At 33.8% G+C, this 25,735-nt stretch overlaps 3 protein-coding genes across 14 annotated transcripts in view; 2 read left to right on the top strand and 1 right to left on the bottom strand.

Moving 5' to 3' along the window:
- The first annotated feature begins 903 nt into the window (after nucleotides 1-903).
- Rop (Syntaxin-binding protein Rop) lies at nucleotides 904-8,504 on the top strand. 2 transcript variants are annotated; one of them, XM_071708383.1, is made up of 11 exons: nucleotides 904-1,011; nucleotides 3,168-3,464; nucleotides 4,517-4,620; nucleotides 5,264-5,412; nucleotides 5,535-5,750; nucleotides 5,837-5,935; nucleotides 6,020-6,227; nucleotides 6,309-6,557; nucleotides 6,654-6,841; nucleotides 6,923-7,077; nucleotides 7,188-8,504. In XM_071708383.1, exons 1-11 carry the CDS (start codon nucleotides 984-986, stop codon nucleotides 7,247-7,249), a joined length of 1,755 nt encoding a protein of 584 aa, XP_071564484.1. In that variant the 5' UTR covers nucleotides 904-983; the 3' UTR covers nucleotides 7,250-8,504. The 2 variants fall into 2 exon arrangements, with proteins under 2 accessions (XP_071564484.1, XP_071564485.1); XM_071708384.1 differs by lacking the exon at nucleotides 4,517-4,620 and adding an exon at nucleotides 4,088-4,191.
- Nucleotides 8,505-8,646: 142 nt separating this feature from the next.
- Ass (argininosuccinate synthase) lies at nucleotides 8,647-10,967 on the top strand. The gene is made up of 8 exons (XM_071708385.1): nucleotides 8,647-8,907; nucleotides 8,977-9,045; nucleotides 9,229-9,474; nucleotides 9,699-9,844; nucleotides 9,930-10,194; nucleotides 10,267-10,405; nucleotides 10,519-10,620; nucleotides 10,747-10,967. The coding sequence occupies exons 1-8, from the start codon at nucleotides 8,800-8,802 to the stop codon at nucleotides 10,908-10,910; spliced, it is 1,239 nt and encodes a 412-aa protein (XP_071564486.1). The 5' UTR covers nucleotides 8,647-8,799; the 3' UTR covers nucleotides 10,911-10,967.
- A 242-nt stretch (nucleotides 10,968-11,209) lies between these two features.
- Nucleotides 11,210-25,735, bottom strand: part of LOC139773714 (homeotic protein female sterile) — a 33,438-nt gene continuing 18,912 nt past the window's right edge. For 9 of the 11 annotated variants that reach the window (XM_071708371.1, XM_071708377.1, XM_071708380.1 and 6 more), the window contains 8 exons: nucleotides 20,743-20,831; nucleotides 20,333-20,450; nucleotides 19,478-19,879; nucleotides 18,742-19,353; nucleotides 17,600-17,745; nucleotides 16,711-16,863; nucleotides 16,312-16,617; nucleotides 11,210-15,746 (listed from right to left, as the gene is read on the bottom strand). In XM_071708371.1, coding sequence (XP_071564472.1) covers nucleotides 15,681-15,746; nucleotides 16,312-16,617; nucleotides 16,711-16,863; nucleotides 17,600-17,745; nucleotides 18,742-19,353; nucleotides 19,478-19,879; nucleotides 20,333-20,450; nucleotides 20,743-20,831 — 1,892 coding nt within the window. In that variant the 3' untranslated portion in view covers nucleotides 11,210-15,680. The remainder of the gene's footprint in view (nucleotides 15,747-16,311; nucleotides 16,618-16,710; nucleotides 16,864-17,599; nucleotides 17,746-18,741; nucleotides 19,354-19,477; nucleotides 19,880-20,332; nucleotides 20,451-20,742; nucleotides 20,832-25,735) is intronic. The other 2 variants (XM_071708373.1, XM_071708374.1) reach the window with 2 other exon arrangements.

The raw sequence follows: 25,735 nt of genomic DNA, 5'->3' as shown, positions 1-25,735 counted from the left end.
ATAGAAATTGATAATGTATAAGTGTTAAAATTAAGAAACCGATAATATCAGTTAAGTAATAGATGATATTAACACTCTAACATTCTCATGTTGTATTATTTTCTAACTAATTTTTTGTTTTTCTTGTAAAAAAGGTAAAATTAATTTAGCTGTTTTGGAAAATAAAAACTTATATGGTCTAAAATAGGGGTAAACAATACAGTTGTTGGCCACTCTACAATGATTGGCCATATCTTAAAAAATTAAAGATTATAAAGAAATACTATTAAAATGTTTAAAAGTGTTCCCCTTCAAAGTGTATTAAATATTTTATATTTATAATTAAAAACATTTTAATAGTATTTCTTTTATAATCTTTAATTTTTTAAGATGTGGCCAATCATTGTAGAGTGGCCAACAACTGTACTGTTTACCCCTATTTATTTTATATGCTATGTAAATACATAGAATGATCTATAAAACATTCTGTGAAATATGCTATGCACATTTATAAAACATTTTATTAAAATACTTATAGAATATTCTATAAATATGCATACAATATTATATAGAATATTCGATAGATTATTCTACTTATATTAAAAAAAAACATTTGTAGTAGTGCCATTCGAATATATTATAAAGATACTGTAAATATATGAGATTGACTTATAGAATATTCGAAATATTCTTGAAGATTTTTCATAGAACGTTCATAAAAATGATTAGTGCTATCTGGAAATATTATAAAGATACTGTAAATATATAAGATTGACTTATAGAATATTCGAAATATTCTTGAAGATTTTTCATAGAACGTTCATAGAAATGATTAGTGCTATCTGGAAATACACGAAGCGGAGGCGCGGCCGTATCGCGCAGGTGCCGATCGAAGTGGACGCTCGGCTATAACTTCGCGTGATACTCGTGAGATTATCACTGCGCACAACATCGCGCCGCTCGCGTCGCCATCTGGCGAACGAGCCGACAGTCAGTCCTGCAAAATGGCGCTCAAGGCACAAGTCGGTCAAAGTGAGTAGCGTAAAAAAAGCGTTAATTTCGTACGTCATTAGAATCTATTTGTAAACATCGTTGCGCGACATTGTCAGGCGACTCGCGCGGCATCTCGATCGCGTCGATCTCACGCCTGCCGATCTCGCGGTCACGTTGAGAGATCAATCTCGATTGGGCGTACTCGCCTCCTCCCCCGATGATTTCATCGGCGACGGCTGGGCGACGGAGAAATGTCAAACGTTGCTACGCCGAGCGGGAGCATGCTCGGCGAAAAATATCTCCGATCTCTGTCGCGTCTCGCGAGAATTCGGTACACCTCGCAATCGGTAAACCATCGACATCGACTAATTCGAGCCTCGATGACACGAATACGAAGGATGCATCTTACGACGTCAATCGTCGCGTGTTGATTATCGCGCCTAAACACGAAAATCATTCCCGCCTACGATATCGAGAAAGCCTTTTATCAGAATTATCATTGATTTTCAGTTGCTGGTTTGCAGGTTTTAACTCCCGGCATTTGCCAGGAGACAATCGACGGAATATCGAGGGATAACCGTGGAAAATATGGAAAACACTTTCGTGGGAATCTTCGCGAATATTTTCGCGTCAACGATTATTCGTAGGCGCGCATGATTAATCTCGTCGATGAAAGAATTGGAGAAAAAAAAATTACATTTGCCTTATCGTGCTCATCTTACTAAAAATCCGCACGCGAAATATTCATTCGGCAATGAGCGCTGCCTGATGTTTTCGATCGCAGTTCTACGGCGCAGCTTCCTCGAAATAACTGTTGCTTTTTCAGAACACTTTTCAGAGCACTTTTCAGAGCACTTTTCAGTCCGTATCGATTTCAAGATATTTTGCCGAAGAAGCGTAAATGAAATTGGATGTCCATTTTTATTCGCTATTGCGTTTCTAAACGTATTGGCATTTGCAAAACAAATATACAAACCAATGTACCATATAACATTATTTTATGTTATATCTATATTTAATTTTTGAAAACGTGAAAATATTAAATTGAATTATTATTTTATAATTTATATTGTCAATATATCGCAGACTTCCGTAAAACAAACTTACTTGATAGACGCAATATCTACAGCCGCTACAGCGCAATATTGCTTGCTTATATTTTCTATTTATCCGTTATGTACACAATTATTTCAGAAAATAACTAATTCTTATCTTATTTTCGTGTAAATCTTGTTTGTTTTTTAAATAAAATAATCCGACGAAAGTCTCTTTTGTTTTTTTTCCGTCGTTAACGACGTCGAAGACCACGAAGTTTGCTGTTCTGAACTATGGATTAAGGAAGATTGTTTTTACGCGTCTCGTATACCTATAAAGGTTATAAATAGCCGATTGTTTCACTTGAGAGAATATAAAAAAACGGGGCTTGCCACTTCGTTGATACGTGTCTGTACGCAGTGACGTCATCTGTAAAGACGATCAATATACGTGTTGGAACGTCAAAGGACTTCCTAGGCCGTCACAGCATTGTTAATTATCAATCATCGCGCTGTCAATGACTCGTTTGAAGTTAATGGCGCTTGCTCATTGTCGTTAGCATTACAATTAATTTCCCCTGATTTCTGATTTTTTTCCCAACGATTTCTTGAATAAAATGATGTTGAAAGAAAATTACAAGTTTATTTTTGATTTGCAATCTGATTATATTATTTTAATTTTAAAAATCTTACTTGAAAACTAGCAAGTCGATAGCTGCAATACTTATCTTTATGAAGATATTTTTTTCTTTTAAATATCTATTTATTCGATTTACAAACGGAACACGCAATATGTATTCCGTGCGAGAGGAATATAATTACCAAAGTATTGATTTCTCTTCTATTATGTAGTATGATATCACACACACACACACACACACACACACACACACACACACACTTTTATATGTAGTTACAGTAAAGAAATACATCTTATAATTTTCTGTTAGAGAAAAATACAGCTTACAAAATTCACTAATTAAAATTTTATATTTTAAATACCGCGGGATGTAAAATTAATAGTCGTTTCAATTACTTAGGTCTTGCATTGTTGCTCAAGATGAAGTTATTATCCTACCTTCGGATAGAGAGAATACAGTATATAAGCTCACATTTCTCTAAGAATTGATCATTTGAGTAATTAATTCTCTCACGTCGCAGAGATTATGAACGAGGTGATCAAGCAAAAGAAGAAGTCAACAGGGTCAACAGAATGGCGGATCTTGGTGGTGGATCAGCTTGCCATGAGAATGGTGTCTGCCTGCTGCAAGATGCACGATATCAGCGCTCAGGGTATCACCCTGGTAGAGGATATCAATAAGAAGCGCGAACCTCTGCCGACGATGGAGGCCATTTACCTCATCACGCCTTGTAATTCGTCGGTGCAGAAATTGATCGAAGACTTCAGTAACCCGACAAGAACCACTTACAAAGTCGCCCACGTGTACTTCACGGAAGGTACATATTTGTCACAATTGATCCTCTATTCTCGTTTTAAGGATATCTCCCTCTTCCAACGACGAATCCAAACTATCCAATATTTCGTAGAATATCTATCGAAGTAAAATACAAAAATAACTGAAAGAAATGTAGATGTTTTTTTAGAAGTAATTCTTAATGAATAAAGAATTATTGATCGTAATTTTACAATTTACAGTATGCGCAAATTACTTCAATATAACTCAATCTGAAATTAAATTAATATTTACTCAAACCTAAATATAACGAAAGATATTTTAGCTATTGCCGATCAATTTGTTAAATCATTTTTAATATTTAACTCTTACTATATTTTAAATATATATTAAGTAATGATGTAATCAAGCATCTTAAATATTTTGCTAAAGTTATTCGACATTCATCGAATTAAATCCCTATTCATCCTACTCACCCACAGCAGGTTTCCATGCGAATGTAACCATCAAAATACAGCGTAACGATGCGGGTCTATTGATTCTATCATTAAATATAAGTTAAAAAATTCCGATGTTTTGAGAAGAACAATCGTACAAGATTAGTCGGTTTAATCTTTTTTTTTTTAATTTCTCGTGGTTTGACATACTCAGTATATCTCTTTGCAGCATGTCCTGACGACTTGTTCAAAGAATTGTGTCACTCGCTGGTAGCTAAGCACATAAAGACACTAAAAGAGATCAACATCGCTTTCATACCATACGAAGAGCAGGTAAAGCAACGAACATTATGAAAAGAAAAATGTTTGATCGTTTCGTCCTTCGTGGTGATGGTGATGGGCATATACACACACATACATAGAGAAAGAGAGACACGTATACACATTGTAAAACAATTGTTCATTCACGCGTTCTACGTTCACTTCTCGGCCTCACGTAAATTTAGTCGCACGGATCACCCGGATGTCAATCGGGACGATATTAGTACAACGTTATCCTCTCATCCGATCTATCCAGTCCATCCTGAGCCTTTCACATGACTTATGAACAAGCACATACTAATAATCAGAATGCATTCATGCTTGCAATTGATGCCAGTATGCCAGGAGGAGCTGTTCAATGAAATCTGCAAGTCTCTTGCCGCTAAAAAGATTAAAACCCTCAAAGAGATCAACATCGCATTCCTGCCGTACGAATCGCAGGTGACGATTAAGCAGACGAAATTAATAGGCGCTAGTTGTAGCTCTAGAGCGCGAAATTTGTTTTCAGTCTTCGAGGATTCATGAGTTTAAGAGATTTCTCTTCTTTTTTCCGGATTATCAGTTAATTTTAGATTGCAAAAGACCAGGCGATAAACTTCTTGTTGAGGAAAGTCTTCTTCACATCATTTTTCCTTTCGACAAAAAAATATCTATGTGTTGTACATGCTTGTAATGTGATCACTAATCGAATTATCCACATAGCCCATTATTTTCGAAGTTATCAACTTTTCGACTTCCAAGCGGGGCGAAAAATCATTCGCCTCAGAAATGATTTTTTAGAATAATTTTGTCAGACAATTTTGATAATGTTTATGGATTTTTATAATTCATTTTTAAGCTATAAGCTTTTATTTGAGATAAATAAATACATAATATGTACAATTTTCAAGAAGATATAATAACTTATTTACTCGGTGCGAGTCATTTGCCCCACTTGAGAGCTTATGTCTAGAAAATCAGCATGAAAGTCAAAAAGTTAATTAGCATGCTTATTTATTTTGCTTCAAGTATAAAATTTTGCAATAAAATTCGCATTTTTTGTTGTGATGAGAATATCCCAAAACTAAATCTGCCGTCTTCTTAGGTCTTCTCGTTGGACTCACGTGAAACTTTCGCTTGCTTTTACAACCCCTCCTTCTTTAATTTGAGATCAGCTAATATGGAGCGTATTGCCGAGCAAATCGCGACACTCTGCGCCACTCTTGGAGAATATCCATCAGTTAGATATCGCAGGTAATTTCGATCTTTAAATGCGACTTAAAAATATTAATAACTTGTTACTTCTCTCCTTGTTGATTAAGAATATAATTACATAATCATTGATAACATTAAATAAATATTAATATGTATTGTAGTGACTTTGATCGCAATGTTGAACTCGCTCAAATGGTGCAGCAGAAGCTAGACGCATACAAAGCTGATGAACCAACAATGGGAGAAGGGCCTGAGAAAGCACGTTCTCAATTATTGATTCTAGATAGAGGATTTGATTGCGTCTCACCTCTGTTACATGAACTTACACTGCAAGCCATGGCATATGACTTGCTGGACATTGATAATGATGTCTACAGGTAAGTAAAGTCATTATAAATTTAAAATGACTTTATTGCAAATAAAAATTTAAAGCAAGACTCAAATGCCATATAATATTAAACAGGTTTGAGGCAACAGCAGGTCAGGAAAAAGAAGTATTGTTGGATGAAAATGATGATTTATGGGTAGAACTCAGGCATCAACATATTGCCGTAGTATCTCAGTACGTATAAATATAAGTCTCAAATTTTCTAAAAGATTAATAACCATAAAAAGAATATTGTAACAATAAAACGTTATTTTTCAGGAACGTGACTAAAAATTTGAAAAAGTTTACAGAATCAAAAAGAATGCCGCAAGGTGATAAGCAGAGTATGCGAGACTTGTCGCAGATGATCAAAAAGATGCCGCAATATCAAAAAGAACTGAGCAAATATGCCACACATTTACAATTAGCCGAAGATTGCATGAAACGCTATCAAGGAAATGTAGATAAGCTTTGTAAAGTGGAGCAAGTATGTAATATTGTAATCAATACCCATAATCCAGTTAGTAAAGATATTTTTTTAATTACAAGTATTTCGGCCGTGTTTTAGGACTTAGCCATGGGTACCGATGCAGAAGGTGAACGTATCAAAGATCACATGAGGAATATCACACCGATTTTACTTGATCAGACTGTGAATCATTTGGATAAATTACGTATCATAGCTTTATATGTTATCAGCAAAAACGGTATCACCGATGAGAATCTTAACCGTTTGGTTCATCATGCCCAAATATCTGTTGATGATAAACAGACTATCGTCAATATAGCAAATCTCGGGATTAATGTTGTTGTAGATGTAAGTTAAAAAATTGCAAATTGTACTTCATATTGGGTTTTTTAATAACATTTTAAACGGTGATTTAATTCTGTTATTTGCAATGCCATTTTACAGAGCAATCGCAAAAAATTATATACCGTACCACGTAAAGAAAGAATTACGGAGCAAACCTACCAAATGAGCCGTTGGACTCCAGTTATCAAGGACGTTATGGAGGATTCCATCGAGGATAAACTTGAAACCAAACATTTTCCATTCCTTGCCGGACGTGCAGCCAGTTCAGGATATCATGCACCAACCAGGTATATAGTAATAATATTTTTCTTCTTGTCTAAATCTTTTGTTGTTATTTGGTTTCTGAAAATATTAATGTAAACTTGCAGCGCACGATATGGCCACTGGCACAAAGACAAAGGTCAACAGACCATCAAAAACGTTCCTCGTTTAATCGTTTTTATAGTTGGTGGAGTGTGCTACTCTGAAATACGATGTGCATACGAAGTTACGAACGCATTAAAAAATTGGGAAGTCATAATTGGTAAGAATTTTTGATATCCAACTTCCATTCAAATATGGAAAAATAATTTTTAGTCAAAATACGATTGAAAATCTATTCACTGATCATGAAATATTTATGTATTGTTGTAGGTTCATCCCATATAATTACACCGAAGTCATTCATAAACGACTTGAGTAAACTACACGTCTAAATGATCGTTTATCTAACAGAAGAGATAACATTCCTGAATTTCTAATTTGCCATTAGCTTCAATTCCATCAGTAATACCAGCTATGAAGCCATAAATGATCTCGAGTATGAAATTAAAGTATTTAACTAAATAATAAACACAGAGTCAATTCTTTAAACGAGGGCGCCTTATTCCGGAAATATCAAGCAAGTCCCGTTGTCAGTTGAATAACAATGAAAGTATTCGTGTATTAATTGAGCACGAAGAGTCTTGATCAAACCGAGTTATCAAGTGCCTGCGCGAATACATAATCATCAAAGATCGTATGAGACACTTTAGCAGTACTGATATAGATCGCACGAAGCTGTATAATGGTATCGAGCCTTTAGCGAAGCTCTAGAGGTATATTCGTGATCGTTATTCTTTATCGGTAATAAAAAGGAATTTATGAAGATCTATGTGCGTCATAGAGAAGAATCGTGATATTTCTGTATATTTCTCGTTGTTAATAATATTTTATCTTTCCCTCGTGTTCAAGTTAACATCTTAAATGTAGATTGTTTTTGTTCGTCGAGCATACTTTTACTGCTTCTAAAAAAAATTCTATTATAATAGAAATGTCAAATCTAAATGTCATGTCGTATTTCGCTTTATTCCTTTCAACTGTATCATCGATGTAAGAGCGATACAGTTATTTATTCAATATTATTATTACTTAAATCTACTAATTAATGGTATTGAATGTAAAATAAAATCGCTAGATGTATACGGCCCGAGAATATAATTGTTCTTCCTTTGTTGACTTATTTATCTGTACTTTTAGCGTTTTACACACTCTCTTGTACACTTCAGTTAACCGATTGCCAATTCAGATGCTACATTTAATGTAATTCATATAAGTATGTATTATGTAATATTCACGACATACAATGTTCAGCTCTCTCTTTGACAAATTCGATTAGTGACTAGTTTTGTGTTGAATATAATACAGATACAAATATAATATACCAATATGTATGTATGTACGTATCGCAAGATTATCGCAACCGCTTCGCGGTTGTGATGAATAAGCGCTTTCTCTCGACCAGAAGCTTGCGCTTGTTGATGAATAACAATGATAAAAATTATTAATGTGATGTCAATAAATGTTGCGATCTACTAGTGGAGAGATTATTACAAAGTTAAACGATATTTATAAAGTATATCCTGTTATATATATGTATGTAGATTATAGTCTGAGCAGTGTTCTACTTATAAAGGCCTATGATGCGCTCTACTCTTGAGTTTTTTAATTATCACTACACCACCACATCTACGCCAATTAAACACATACATTATAATAGAATATAATAGAAAAAAATTTGCTTAGATGTGAAAATTTATTTAAAAATATCTTGATACGCCGATTACAGCTCGAGTTTCCGAAGGTTATCAGTAATCCGAGGTCAACAAAACTAATTCTATTTAAAGCCGAAACGCAGCGGACTTTAGTAAATACTGTTACCAGCTGTCCTCTTCTTTCCATTAATTTAACGTTTTCTAATTTCTGCTGAAAAACGGAGCTGTGAAAAATGTCAGAGTCGAAAGGAAAAGTAATTCTAGCGTATAGCGGTGGTTTGGATACCTCTTGCATATTGTTGTGGTTAAAAGAAAAGGGATATCAAGTTATCGCTTATGTGGTAAGAAATTTTGTAACTATGTAAATCCTTTCTGCCGCAAGTAGACATAAGAATTTGTGATTTATTTAGGCGAACATCGGGCAAAAGGAGGATTTCGATGCAATTAGAGACAAGGCGCTCAAAGTTGGTGCCGCCAAGGTAAAAATTATCTTTTTGCCTAACATTTTAATTATAAAATGTTTGTATTTTGTATTAACAAAATGATATAAAGATATTAGAAATATCCTTACGCAATAAATTTCATATTTATAACGAAACAAACAATTCCGACCTCTCATTGAAAAATTTGCATAATATATAATAAATTCGATTATTCACAAGGTCGTGATAGACGATGTTAGAGAAGTATTCGTAACTTCTTACGTATGGCCTGCTGTGGCTTGTGGCTTGTTGTATGAGGGAAGATATCTTCTGGGCACTGCCATAGCACGACCATGTATCAGCCAGGGTTTAATAAAAGTCGCAAAGGCTGAAGGTGCCAATGTCATCGCGCACGGGGCAACTGGAAAAGGGAATGATCAAGTTCGCTTTGAGTTGAGCTGCTACAGCCTGTACCCTGGAATCACGGTACTCATCAATTATTTTACGAGAAATAGAAGAAAATATAAGAAATATCGAAGGAGCCGAAAGCATGACCGAAAGATAAAAATAAGAAAAATTTACCTTTTAGATTCTTGATTCTCGCGGAAACGTACTCTTGTTTTACAAGCACAAAAATGTAGTCAATATATTATAGTATTAGAACATGACAGTCATGTCAGAAGCTAGTTATGACATAAAAGATTATCAAGATTTTAGCTCCGTGGAGAGAAGTCGAATTTTACACGAAGTTCCAAGGAAGACCGGACTTGATAAAGTACGCGCGACAAAATGGAATTCCGATCTCAGCAACGCCGAAGGAACCGTGGAGCACTGACGCTAATCTCGTACACATTAGGTATAATATGGGCGTATTCTCTTGTTATAGGGAGCACATGAAAAGAATATTAAGAGGGTAGTAATCTCATATTCCTAATTTATAGTTACGAATCAGGGATACTAGAGAATCCTGCCGTTCCAGCGCCGAAAGGGCTCTATAAAATGACCGTTGATCCAACCGATTCCGCCTTGGAAGCGGAAGAAATCGAAATTACTTTTAAGAATGGACACCCGATTAACGTGAAGAGTTTAAAAGATGGGAAAATGTTCAACGTTCCTCTTGCAATAATCGAGTATCTCAATGAGGTCGGTGGTGCGCACGGTATCGGGCGGATAGACATTGTGGAAAATCGTTACATCGGAGTGAAGGTATATTTCTTATGAAATGAACTGTACGAGCGCATAAAATTAATTGTGACACTATTTCCTCGAACATTTCAGTCTCGAGGCATTTACGAGTCGCCGGGCGTCAACATTTTGAAGATCGCGCATCGAGACCTCGAAGTATTTATCTTGGATCGCGAGGTTCTGAGGGTCAAATCGTATCTGACGGACAAGATGTCGGATTACGTTTATAACGGTAGTCAGATACGCGAAGGCGCAATATATATAGAACTATAAGATAAAATATAAAAACTGTAAAAGTATCTCTAAACAAATTGGATAAAATTAATGAAAAAAAATGCCTCGCAGGTTTTTGGTTTTCGCCGGAATGCGACTTCGTACGGGAATGCATCCAGCATTCGCAAAGATATGTAAACGGCACAGTGAGACTGCAGCTGTATAAGGGAAAGGGTTGGTAGATTTGCGTGAAATTTAATTAGAACTACAAAATTTATCGTTGGACAGTGTCATACTTGGCATAAACATGACTATTTTTTATGTCTATGGTTATTAAAGGGATATCGTTTCCTCTTGCAGCTATGGCGATCGCCAGATCGAGCGAGGTCTCGTTGTACAACCAGACTCTCGTTTCCATGGACGTGCAAGGTGATTTCGAGCCGACGGACGCCACTGGATTTATCCGCACGCAGGCTCTGAGACTAAAGGAGTTTCATCGCTTCAATAAACAATACAATGTTTGAATCAAGATTTTATTGCGAGTTTTATAAGTTTCATTCAATAAAAGACGCATGCAGTTAGCTCGATGCTACTTTATTTGCCTTAAACGTCTACGCGTGTTCTCCAGACATAATTCGATATTTCGTAACGACTGAACGGTTTCTGAAAGGTTTGCAAGGTATCGCAGCAAGAAGAGTAATCGTGTGAGAAAACGTAATTAACTCTAGACAAAATCCATTTCTAGAAATCCGATCGCTTTGCGGATCTCGCGCATGCAACGGCAATAGGAAGGAGGTGAGGTTTCGCAATAAAACACTACCACTACATCTTTTTTTTCATTTTAGTTATTAATTAAATCTTAAAATTACCTTAGCATACTCGTGAAGATTATAATATAATGTACCATACCTTTTAAAGATATATTAATAGTATAATACACAGTGCGTGATCTTTTTTTTTTGCATCTGTACTATTTTCGGCATAGCAAAACTTAGGGAAAAGAAACTACTGCCAAATACGAAATCACGACAGTGCCTTTTTCTGATATATCTATATCTTGGCTATGAGCGATTTTCTGTACAGATATCTTATAATCGCGTTCTGTTCCGCATATTTTTCCGTTTTACATATATGTATTATGTAACATGCAAAATATTACAAACTAGGAAAGGTAATTCCTCATGCATATACAATGAATAACCTGTAGTAACTCTTGTATTCACATCTGCACGTTAATGTTAGTTCAAATATCATAATAAACCTGTTATTTTCCTTTATTTCTGATGATTAATAACAGCACAGGTAATCTATATATATTGTAGATTGATGTTGTTAAATAAGTAGAGAAATATGTATATGTGTGTGTATATATATATATATATATATATATATATATATATATATATATATATATATATATATATATGTAGTATAATCGATCAGAGTTGCAAATAACATGCACTCTTTATCGTAAAAAAATTGAATAAAAAATTGATTTTTTGTGCAGTATCAATTACGTTAATAATTGATAATATCTTTAAATAGTTAATAAAAAAAGAAGAAAACTAAGGTTGTCTAAAAACTTCGTATATCTCAAATTTTTTTTATGTTTTACTAACAGATTATATTATACAAGATTGGAAAAATTGAAACTCACTGTAGCGCTTTACGATCATTTTTAATTCGATTTATTTATAAAAAATTATATTTAACATAAATACCAAAGTAAATTTACGAGCTAGCGCCGTCCATATAACGAAAGAAGGAAATGTAGGTACATGAACGCAATTAACGCTCAATTAACAATCGCTCTCTCACTCATTCTCTCTCTCTCTCTCTCTCTCTCTCTCTCTCTCTCTCTCTCTCTCTCTCTCTCTCTCCCTCCCTTATTTAACAACATCAAGTGTCTCTTTTATTTCAGCCATTTATTTTCTCATTTCGTTATTATTTATGTACAACCAGTTTAAAAGTTCGCTATCGTTAGTCGTAGTAAGTTTGCTAAAATTCGTGTTCTATTGGAGATGATGTGCGTTCGTGGGAACTTATATAAAAAATTACTTTTTGATACAGAGCTGAGTGATTTTGGTGTTACTTACGAAGTATGGGTGTATGTTGTTTATATCCTAACTTATGCTGAGATCCTAATTTTGGTTATACAATCTATCTGTCGGCTTTCTTATAAATCTTATCACATACATAAACATTTGTATTATTAGTACTTAATATTGTATTTTATACATAAGATATTTTGTATTCCGAATGCTGCCAATTTCACCTTGTATATACAATTACAAACTGCATATTATACAATCCTAATATCTATTACACATGCTCTTCTTCTCTTTCACATACTCTCATTCTCCCTCCTAATTATCCCTTCCTTCCTACCATGCACTTATATTCCAATTCTTTTTGTTTCTTTTTCGGTTATTACACATTGCCATGTAACTCACTATGTTCACTCATGCCGCCCGCACATATAAACCCTAAACATGTAACAACGAAAAAAGAAATAAAAAGAAACAAAAATATTTAATAACATCCATCATTTTTACAGGACATTATATCGAAATAATAGTAAAATGGTAATGTAAACTATTGGCAAAAACATCTTGCAATTTATCAATTATGTCATTAAATTGAACGTTTGTGCTGTTAGCATCAAACTCTATAAGAATTACGAGTATAATTCTTTAACATACTTTAATCGCTTCTGCCAATAATTTACATTACCATTTTACTACCTTAAAAGTTATCGTGTGACGTTATAATATTCGTCAAATCAAACCGTTAATAGTTCCATTCGAATGGAAATTTTTTTTCGCATGTAGACAATCGAAGTCTACGAAATGAAATGAAATATCCAAATCATTTCCGATTGTTAAAGAATTTCTTTTTTGTTTTTTGCGAACTAAGCATGTAATGCTAGATGCTTGCCACTTCGCATGAAAAGAACACAATTGATATATTTATTAATTTTTATACACCACTAAATCGTTAATTTTGCAAACTGTCCTATCTTCTTAAGTTTATACATCAACAGTAACATACCGATGACTAAATCATTGTACATACTAAACCGCGCGAATATTATTATCGCAGCGTGTAAATAGTATATTTTAAGAATAAGATCATAGATCTTTCTTAATTTTGATTAGATAAAAACTGCGAATAGGCGCTTGTATTGGGCCCGAAGACGCGTTGAAAACGAAAGATTACAGAAATATTCTAATATTGCTAGATATTGATACTCGATGATCAATGAGAGCAAAATCGTTACAGATATGAAAGAACAAACAACACCCAAAAATGAATAGCATGTCTCTGTCCAAAGATCGCTTTCCTTTTTCTGACGAGCTCCCTTTGTTGATCTCCAATAGACGAAATAATGACAATAGGATTGCGAAGGACGGCATGAACATTCGAAGTGGCTTTTCTATCGACAAGTATAATATTCTCCTATTTTCTTTTCAATTGTTTTATCTACGTTATTTCAAAACTTGATCTTTAATAGAGAGCTCGAGGAATTATGACACCTGCCGGAGAAGAAATTTTGAATTTATCAAGATTTTTTAATCTCATATTATATATATTTTTCTCCGTTCAATTAATCCCGACCAATTAATCATCGTATTCCTTATTTTATAAAAATCATGATTTTATTTAAAACTCCCAAGTTTTAGACACTTGGATCAATCATTTTGGATCATTCATCCGATAAACTGCACCACCATAACGATTGCTCATCGCCGACGAAGTACCGTCATATTTACAACAAATAAACACTATACAAGTTTATAGTTCTTAAAAAAATAAAATTGCAATTAAATGAATAATTTAATATAGTATATTTGGCATATTAGTAATGCCGTTATGATTTTGTAATTTAAATACTTTTAAGAAATTAATCATAATAATCACATTTAATGAAAAATTGCTTTAATCAATACTTTTTGTACTTTTTTGGCCAATTAATTTCTTTTTTTTTTTTTAACTTTTTAGTTAGGATTTACTTGATTCGCGTATCTTGTTCGGGCGGCTTAGTTATTAATTAAGTAAGCCATGCCCGAAGTTTTCAACGTATAACTATTGTCTACTCGCTCATGATACGTCGAACTTAAAGAGATTTTAAGATATCTGAAGATTACACGCAAACGTTTCCCCAAAAAAATTTTTTTATATTTTAATAATTTTTCGACATATCGCGGAATACAATACCCTAGTGATCGAATAAATATAAATTTTTTTCCTAATAAACGCCACTCGTACGGCATCGCGATTTTCTTTCCCACGAGCCTAAAGTATACCAAGAATTAGGTACATAGTCTTGATCTAATAGTTGGTAGGATCGAAACTACTTCAATTCTAGAATCATCTTATCATTACTCGTAATAATTGACGACATTGTTCTAAAGTGAGTTAATGAATAGCTTTGAATCGACCAGTTGGCTCGCAATAGCTCTTGAAATCAATCACAATAGCTGTTAATATTCTGATCAATCAGCAGTTGATCAATTGAGGTCACAAATGGACAGCCATGATGATCGTTATTAAATTCACCAAGTTCTTGGATGTTCGTATTATCTTACATTTTTCTATCATTATTCACATATACGCCTAGTTATCTTTGTGATCACAAATAGCGTATATGAATAATCGAGAAAGAAATTTGCAAGAGCATTATTAATAATAGTTAATAATTACATATATTGGCAGAAACTTTTCTACATAATCCTACCAACGATTAATGACTCAATGTGGAAAAATACAAAACTTAACTAAATGTACACGATTTTTACTTTTCCTCAAGCTGACACTCATATCTACTCGCACGCATTCGGTTATCACATGCAAACCTCTCTTCTTATTTGCATAATATATAGTTTTCAAATTTACATAAAGTACAAACTTATGAAAACCGGAAAAATGTAACACAATAGTCAGTGTAGCATTTTCGAAGTATCATATAAGTATTTATCTAATTACATAGTCGCACTTAAGTGTCTGTCGTTCTAGAGACAATAGTTTGTCTCAGTTTTAATAAACCGTTTGAATCTTCTGACGACCAAATGGGTTTTATGTTGGGAATGCCAATCCCAACTGCACCATTTTATGATAACTAGCACATAGCCTATGTCGTCATCGTTATTATTTATCTGATGTCATTGTCTATGTTATTTTTGTTTATTGATTGGCGTCGTACTTAAAGATTTCTACAACATCATTCGACACCAAACATACGTCCGAGTTCTGCCAAGTTTTTGTGGATTTATTATAAACAGAATATAGTAACATTATAAAGATTCCTCAAACGCAGCCATCAAATCACTCTGCATGTTCATGTCAATTTGGCCAGCCATCTGAAAAGATAAATATAACCATTCTTCGCAAATCCCTTTACTATGGGGGCGTCGAAAGTGATTTGTTTTTTTTTCCATGTACTCTCACATAAATCTACTTAGAAAATCAAATTTGCTTCAAATTATATCGCAAGTTATAAATTAATCAAATTATAATAATTGATAATTAATAAAATTGACATTATATAAACTTTATTTTTTATTATATTTTAATTGTTTATTTTTATAATATATTGTCAGCTTTATGTAGCACATATGTACTGCAACAATTAAGATGCTAAATAGTATATTATTAAGTCGAAAATTAACGATTATTAAATACTATGTATCACACACACACACACAAGTTATATTCAGAGCGTGCAATAAAAAACATAATTTTTTAAATATACGATAAAATGTGTGATTAAGAAGCTTTTTCACACGTTATAATTGTCGCACGGATTCCTAACGTTGTTTATTTTAATTTACTAATAATATTCTGTATTACACTTTTCCTATTATTATTTGTCGAAAAGTTACAACAAATTAAAATTTCATGAATACGAAAATATCAAGTACTCACCGCTTCTCGTCGTCGGCGTTCTTGCTCCCGTAGCCTTAGACGTTCCCTTTCTGAGGCGGACTTATCCTGACTGGACGAATGACTCGGACTACTGCTATCTGTGTCAGTAATGGCTTTCACTTCTTCCGCTCTTGTTGTGGTAGTCATGACATTGCCTTGTTGATCTCCAATATTTTTCCTAACTTTGTCCAGAGCATCTTCTTCTTCTCGTTCCCGTCTTCTTTCATTCTCCTGCCGCAATCTCTCTCGTTCCGCTTGTTCTTTCTGCTGTCTGCGCATCTCTTGTTGCTCCATTAGTGCTCTTTGCTGTTTTACGAATATTAATAGAGAAATATTATTATGATATAGCTGGATGTATTATATATAACATACAGAATTATTTTTGCAGAGTTAACTAACCCTATCCTGTTTTTCTTTAGCTTGTTTCTTGAATGCCTGGAATGAGTCTCGCGCTGCACTTTTCATACTACTTCCTGCAGCTGCCGATTGAGGACTCGAAGCTTGAGCCAGGGAAGACCATGATGATGCATTCTTTACGTTCTGCTCTACAGTCTGTAATCAAAAGTACGTCAAATTTTAACACAACCAAAATTATTTTACTTTCATGGTATATATAAAATATATATACATATAAAGAAATATATAAAACACATAAAAGATAATGTGTTAAAAAATTAATTTACACTCTTTGAATGTGTAGTTAGGTTTAAATTTGGGTGAAGAACGAGGATAGAGAAATGATGAGAAAGAAAGCTCGTTTGATCTTCTAAGGCTCAACCCGATTTATTTAACACGCTATGTACGTTGCTCACACGTCCGTTCGTCTCGAAATCTGTCGGTTGAATCTCCGTCGTGTCGAGCTGGCTGCGCGAAATCGGTTCTGTATTCGAAACAATGTGACTTTGGAAAATCTTCTCAAAAATTTCAAACGTTATCGAAAAGAACCTTCTCGCATTTAATAATCGATGTGGTCCACCGACTGATTATCCTACTTATGGCGTGACTATTCAGGCATCGGTCGCTACCGATTACGATATGAATAGCATCGAGTCGCATAAAGAAATGTATTATAAAAATTAAGAGAAATTAAAGTAATTAAAGCGTTAACCGATTTGTTATTTACCCGATCAAGGTGTCTCTGTGCTAGTCGATCCGTATGTTTTGTATACAATGTTTGTATGAAAGTCTCGACGTATGCGTGTTCGAATGTGAGCGTCTACGTGCGAAATCTGACAATTAGCGTTGTGACGATGTAACCGTCATAAAATATTTAGGAAATAATTTGTACCTTATTTTTAAAGGCTGACGCAAAGTTTGCAGCGGGATTCTTCGAGTCAGGTGGGGTCATTTTCTTTTCAGGCATCAATTGAGTATTGGCATGATTACCCATCGATGGCATTCCTAGGGTGTTTATTTCTGTAAAAAAAGCTCCTGCTAGAGCAATAGTATTATGTCTGGTTAGTAAGCGATTAGAGTACAGCAGTTAGACACGTAGTTAAGACACGTATAAAGGGTCTATTTTCACGTATCCGTGACGTGTCAGTACCATATCAGTGACGTCTGTGACGCATCAGTGATGGTTTATCACACATATCCATACAATTTGGTCAGTTTGAATTAAGTGATTTTCGAGATAACTCAGCTTACGGACAATAAAATATTACACACGTACATATTATACACGTACATTAAGCGTAATTTCACCGTAAAATTACGCAATAAACATAATATTCCATTTGCATCCAAATCTACGACTTGACGCAAAAAAAGTGATTTGCTTAGCATGGAATAATCCACAGACAAACTTACTGACCGCCGTAACGCGTCCATAAAAAAGGAAATATATAATTTACAATGTCACTGTACGGATACTGAACTAAGATTGAACGATTGCGATACTGCACCGGACGTGTGTGAACATGTCCATCCAAAAACAAAGGGACGATGATATTTATCAGCACTGATACTGATGGAAAATGGAACTGAGCAGATACGGCACTAATACGTCACGGATATGTGTAAATAGACCTTAAAGCAGCATTGTTACTTCAAGCGTTAATAAAGACGACAAAAGAATAATTCTATATCCAGAATCCGAAAAACGACATAGGTAATGTTAATTGATAAAGATTAGATTGTAATAAAAGTAAGATTGAATGTATCAAGCAAAAAAATTATGTAAAATTATTAAGATAATTATTAAGTTGTTTTAGCATTAAACCAATTAATATATACCATATATTATGTACACCTTATTTTTTGTATAATACATTTTTGTTCTATTAATAGCTGTACTAATATATATTTTTTAATTATTTATTGAGTTGCATGAGTAATAACTATAAATTTACTAGTATTAAAAAAATGAATAAGCACTTGCGCAAGTTTAGAAAAAAGCATGCTACGAATATATAAATGTATTGCACGAACCATCCATAGGCTTTTGCGGTAGAGGTTGAGTAATTGCTATGGGCTTCTCTTCTTTCTTTATAGAAATCTGAGAAATTTGCATCCGCATAGGTGGTGTTATAGGAAGAGGATCAAATATCGAACTCATGCCTCCAACGTTTATTCCCATATTTAATCCTGGAATGCCGTTATTATTCAGCATATTGGGCGGTGAATTTCCGCGTTTTGTATTTGGAAACCCGTTGGAATGCTGCTGCGACATTGTAACGTTATGCGAATTCTGTATATTAGTCAACGGCGCAGTAGTATTAATCATATTTTCTAATTGATTGTGCATAGACATATGTGTCGCCAGTCCTTGCGGTAAATTCATATTTAAATTTGTCATGTTGATATTGCCCAAATTCAGATTAGAAGCCATACTCGTCGGCATCATATTCACAGGTTTTACGTCCGATAGTAAATTGAGATTGATGTTATTAGTATTATTCGTCGTATGAGACGTTTGGATAAATGAAGACTCTTTCTTGACAGCGAGCGCTTGTTCTAAAGTAGATTGTGTTTGAATAAATGACGGCTCCTTCTTGATTGCAAGTGTTTGATCCAAGGAGGACTGTGTAGTAGGCACCGAAGCTGTATAAAATACATATAGAATATGGTTACTTTGTACTTGCTTTTCATATAATAAAATATTATTTTAGGCGTTATTTTTTCGCATTTATAAACAATACCAATAATTGTATCTAACTATAGATACCTAAAGTATTGTATGGCTGTAAAAGATCAGACTGTTGATTTAAATTTGTTCCGTCTGTGGATACGGATGTATTTGCATTTGGAAAGGAACTAATGGATGTTGGTGGCTGCTGCGGTGGTTGTTGAGATATAGCTGGCGAAGCTGTCATAGAATTTGTATTTGTAGGTGTGACGCTGGGCGGTGGAGTTGGTACAGAGACCGACGGAGTTGATGGGTTAGATGTTGTTGGTGGTGGTGGTGGTGGTGGTGGTGGTGTTGGTGTTGGTTTTTTTACAGGAGCGGCCGTAGCCAGAGCTGTAGGTCGTGACGGTTGGGCTGGCATAGACGCGTGACTCGCGACAGGTATACTTTGCCCTGTTGTAACAGCAGCCACTGCGACAGGCTGTTGATTATTATTGCCCCCTAAAAGAATTTTTGCACTTACGTCTCACAGTCTATTAATTTGATATTTAATCGCATATGTTATAGCATCTTTTTGCAATAACATATGTCTTTCTTCCTAGTAATTTATATATCATTAAAGACTGCTAATAAAAAATATATCCACAAATTATTTGTAATTCATTAAACTAAATAATTTGTAAATTAGTAATTATAGCACATCATATATGCATCTGTTAGAAAAATCACGGATATAATAATATAATAAAATAATAAAAAAATAAATAAATTAGTTTAAAATTACAGTTACAAAGTTATGATGTCTATATAAGTAGAAACATAAGTATAAACACGTAAGTGCCGAGAAAGATTTTAATTTTCAGATTATATTGTATTCAACAATATCCCTTAACAGTATCCCCAACGCGAAAATTGCTAATCGATATTATAGTTATTTCATGATTGATACAATACCTGATTCTGAAGGAATATTGCTTGCTTGAGTAACAGGCGGCTTTGTTATTGGTCCCGTAGAATTCATCGATGGCTGATTATTCATTAAAAGAGCTCCACTATGATTTAATGTAGGTGCCTATATATAAAGAATATATTATCTTTCATATCAATATTCACCTGTGAAAATTATTGTGTCACATTAAGACAAGCATTGTTATAAACATCATATTGTGTACTTGCAATATAATTTACACTATTCTTTTAAGTAACTTCTAAATTCGGAATTAGTACTTACAAAAATATCAAGAGACACATAAGAAAATGTGTATTATCTAGAAAATGCTTATAACCTTATCTCATGATGTAATATGAAGAATAAGTATATATGTATAATTTCCACGTTGACTTATTACAATTAATTATCTTACCGATGCTACGGTAGCAGTCGTTGCAGAAGGTCCTGAACTTGGTGGATTCTTCTTTGCTTTTTTTCTATGTGGACGATTCGAAGAGTTTCCTGAAATTCAATGTAATGTGTTCTAGTAGTGATGAGTAGTTACGTGCAGTCAATCATTGTTCTGTCACATCAAGAGACACAGGTCGATGGAGAATTAGCGAAATGCAGTGTGCAGAGGATACCAGCTATTGAGTGTCGCAAAACGCTAAGTAAAATGCGAAGATACGTCAGAAACAAAAATCAAACAACTTCGTACGTATATTTTCTAATAGATTTTATTCATATGCTTATATTATAATTGTATCACTGTGTACAACAATGTTAATTTAAATATCTCAATTGTATGCTCCTTTTTTTTGTGGACTTTCATCTTAATGATTCTTTTATATTAAAAAATTTTAATACGCAGAACAATTCTGTCTCTCCATTCTACGTAAAGTTAGTTATATTCAATTCATTTATGAATATTTGCGCGTGCATATATATACATATATATGTATACACGTACATACATACATATCGCACGCACGCCCACACATACATGCATACGTATCGCGAAATTGTCACACATACATATATGTCTCTGCATATATGCATGCGAGAGCACGCGCCTACTCTCGTCGTTTTTGTGTATCGATACTCATGATTTATTATAATAACAGTAATAATAATCGTTACGGTGGCGGAAATGACGATTATAAAACATTGACTACAAAAATCATCAAACTGCCGTCTTTCTTTTTCCATATAATATAATATAATTAATGTAATATTATATAATAATAGGAGTAATGTGTAAATAAAAGTCACATAAATGGTACAATACAGGCTCAACTTAAAAATGAATGATACAAGAGCGACAAACTCTTACAAATTGTTTAAATGTTAAAGTCGTAGTTAGCGCAACACTGAGATCGGTGGCAAGAGACTCCTGCTCGATGTTTACCGTGTGTACTACATAAATCAGCGACGATGGTAGATACATGGAAAACTGTGGTATACCATAAGACAATATTATCTTTGTCTGATGTGTGCTCTCAAACAATTCGTGATCGCAACAATCGTGAAATCACAGCACTGAAATTTATCGATGGAATGTGAATCGACAACCTTGCTAAACCCATTCGACGACAAATAAAAGTAACGAAACAACGAGGAGGAGTACCAGCGTATCTTAATTTATATAATATAGTTAACTGGACCACCACATATGAGCCAACCGCGACTCTTGAAGAATTAATGTCTATTTCACTCTTTAACTTTGTGTATGCACTTAGAAAAGTTTCGCGCGTCGTGTATGTCGTTTTTTTTCCTCCATAAGTATAACTTACAACTATTTATTAATATTTTATGATATATTAGTTTTCACTATGTACAAAACACGTACGACCGTGTTTATCGTTACTATTAAACTCGCGATACGCAAAAAGAAAAAAAAACAGACGGAACGCTTACATACGACTCTGGAGAGGAAGATAATTGGCGAAATTAAATAAAAGGTGTGGTGTTATCTTCTATGAACAAAATATTTAAAATCCTTAAATCTGTTCTTGCGTATAACGCAAGCAGGAATAATTCGTAGCAGGAAGAATGACGTTCCAGTCTGGATGAAGACACAAAAAAATATATATTTTTTTTTAGATGCGTGCTTGCATATAGAATAGTTGCTACAAAAATTTTGGAAGGCAATATGAATATCATTTATAAAATGCCCTATTATACCTCGCGTTATAAGCTAATGCTGATTGTATCTTAATAGATGTGTAGTATCTATCTAATTCAGCACACACGCCGTCAAAATTTGTTCTCTCATAATCTAGCTAATTCTTCGGATTTCTCTAGTCACTTTCAGTATCTTGGGAAACAAAAAATGATAATATTAACCTGCCCGACATTTCTCGCACCTACTTGTAAATGCTTATAGTTTCCATATCAATAATTTTTCTTAGATATCGACGAACACTTTTTTTCCGACCAATTACGGCTTGTTTGTATCGAGTTATCGTAGTAATTAATCGCCCGCTCTTATCTCCTTCTCTTATTTTGTCGGGGCAGTAAGTACGTTGCTCTGAGTGCATGATTCATGATACTATTTAATTGTACTCGAGTGCAAATTCGATTATCCTTAATGCTCATATTATGACATGTTCAATTACAAGGATTGCTCCTTGGAGCATCTTAGAGCGTCATTATCGGTTACGTTCACAATAAATTCTTATGTATACATCTTGCTACATGTAAGAACTAAATTTACACGATATCTCAACAAAAAAAAACATTCTGGAGCAGACATTTACACATAGAAATATAAAAACAAAATATCATTAAAATTAATCTTGTTTTCGTATAAAAGATTTTCTAAAAAAAAAAAAAAACCGTTTTGATAGGACACGCGCGAGTTAAAAGTAATGTTATTTCGAAAATTATATAACGATATTTGTTCCTTGAAAATTCGTGGTATTTACAACACATGTCAAATTCTATTGCGACGAGAAACGAAGTGTATGCTTAACAGGAATAATTACTACTTCATATATTAAGGCATGTAAAACCACACCAATTCGTAATCGTCATTGGAATAATGATATCAATTTCAATAGCAAGAAGACAATATTTCCAACTTTCCTTTTAATCATTTGAGCGATGAGAAAACTGACAATGGTTACCGATGAAGAACTAGTGGTAAATAGGATGAAACGACGATTAGCAAAGCTTAGCGGAGTGCAAACAATGTGTTTGGAGGCTAGGGCGCCTTGTGTATATATGTATATACATATATGTATATATATTAGACCATCTCCTTAACTTGTTTCCCTTCCTATTCTTCTCCCTATCCACTTGCTTTCTTCGTGTGTGATCAATCTTATGATCCCCTTCTGTCTCTGTCGTTTCTCGGTCTCTCTTACCTTCTACTTCTTTACACATTAACTTAAATACTTTGTATATGTATATATATATATATATATATATATATATATATATATGCTCAAAGTCATTAATTTTACGAAAAAACAACGAGTCAGTTAGAATTCAGGTATAAATGTACTCCGCATCAGTATACTCTGTTGGAGATTCACAATAATTACTTTATTCGAATCTATGCATTCAGAGTAAAACAATAAGGAAGATTTGTATGAGTTTCCGCTTGTCTCACACAAGCAATGTAACATTGTTATCAGATTCGGCTTGCAAGAGATGAAACATTTTAATAATTGACTTTTTAAAGGAAGCACATATTTGGCTATGATAAGCTAAGCTTGAAATGGAAATAGTAATCTGAGGTAACTAGGATTGAGTTTCTTCATGTTCAGAAGAATCGTGTTAGAATTTTTTTTGCGGAGACAAAAGCTTACTCACAAAAGCGTAGCTTACTAGTAAAATGCAACGCGTAACTATGCTAATCTTAAAATGCACTGATTTGCAAATCTAGCCACCAATACACATTGTCTGCAATTTCTCCCGTGTGTATCGCTATGATCACTGCCTAATTTATCTCTTTATATTATTCTTTACTTCGACCGATGTCATTAAAGTTCGCATAGTTTAAAATGTGCGGGAATGTGTGACCGTTTAGGAGCATAAACACACTTCTCACGTCAATATATTGATAATATTGCGTACTGTATACCCACTTTTTAATTCGTGACGCATGTTAATATCACTGTTTTAGATTTTGAGAAATGATACGGCATGAATGAATCAATGCGAGAAAAACAAACTTAATGATTCGAAAACACAGTGATACAAGTAATGTTCTGTTTATCATTTAATGAAAATAAATAACGAGTTTGCAAGAATTAATATATTGTATTATTTTCGGATTACATGGGGGCAGTATAATTATCGGGGAAAGCTACGGTAAAATAGTTGTGTAACTTATTACAAGGTACTAATATTCGACACTACAGTCACGGCAACAATACACTTTGATTGAGTGCAAATGTCGCTGATTGCAGAATGAGATCTTTCCAGACATTTTACTAACCTTAGAAGCAATGACTTTCTTACGAACCCAAAGGCGGAACTGCAGTGAAAAATTCAGTAACCTTGAGTAGCAAACTATACTTGACTTTCGAGCAACAGAATGTACTGTCAACACCGATAGGACAAGAGAAAATAATCATATTGTTCAGAATCAATAATATAATTCGTGAAACAAGCTGGCATGGTATCCTCTAAACACAGTCTGCACTCCACTAGCTCACCTTTGTTCTTACCATTGCATATGTCTCGTAAATTAAATAAAAATTCTTTAATCGTGTATCAAGTTTCGATTCTTGTACACGATCGCGACACATCTGCGACACTTGTACAGCGAAAAATGTACAAAATTACATAGACATGGTAAATCTTGTTCAATAGCTCGTTTACAAGATGAAACTTGACACCACATTCATACTTGCATTAATATAACGCAGCATTTAAGCTACATGAATAACGCCGTCCTAATAAATACAGTAATTAATAAGCACGATTCAGCAGCTTAAGAAGGTATTTGCGTTGAACCCCATTTTAAAAAAATGTTTACATCTAGTTTGTAACTTCCGTCTTGCATAGCAAATATTAATCATACATTATTGTATCATTATTAATGATATATCGGCGTTTTTCGATTGTTTCATTTGCCAATAAAAAACTGGTTAGGCACAAAATTCATAAATATTCTCTGAAGCTCTTAAATCTACCACCAAATCATGAGGCATTACGTTTCTCAAATAAAGATTATCAAACTGTAGCATAATAATAGAAATAAGATACGTGGAACAAATTAAAAATTATTGATTACGTGTTATAAAGTGTGCAACTCATACATAATTTTAAATAATAGAAAATAAAAAAAAATTTAACGTAATTTAAAATATTGAATTATTATATTCTTTCAAATTTACTAATTTGACTTATAAATTAAATAATAAATAAATTTAAGTTATTCATAATATAAAAAATATTAACATAAAGTTAAA

This window comes from Temnothorax nylanderi, unplaced genomic scaffold, assembly GCF_030848795.1.
Source record: "Temnothorax nylanderi isolate EJ_2023f unplaced genomic scaffold, tnyl_v1.0 TNYL_tig0067_pilon, whole genome shotgun sequence".
In the NCBI taxonomy this organism is placed as follows: Eukaryota; Metazoa; Arthropoda; class Insecta; order Hymenoptera; family Formicidae; genus Temnothorax; species Temnothorax nylanderi.
This window is presented reverse-complemented; position numbering and strand designations above follow the sequence as displayed.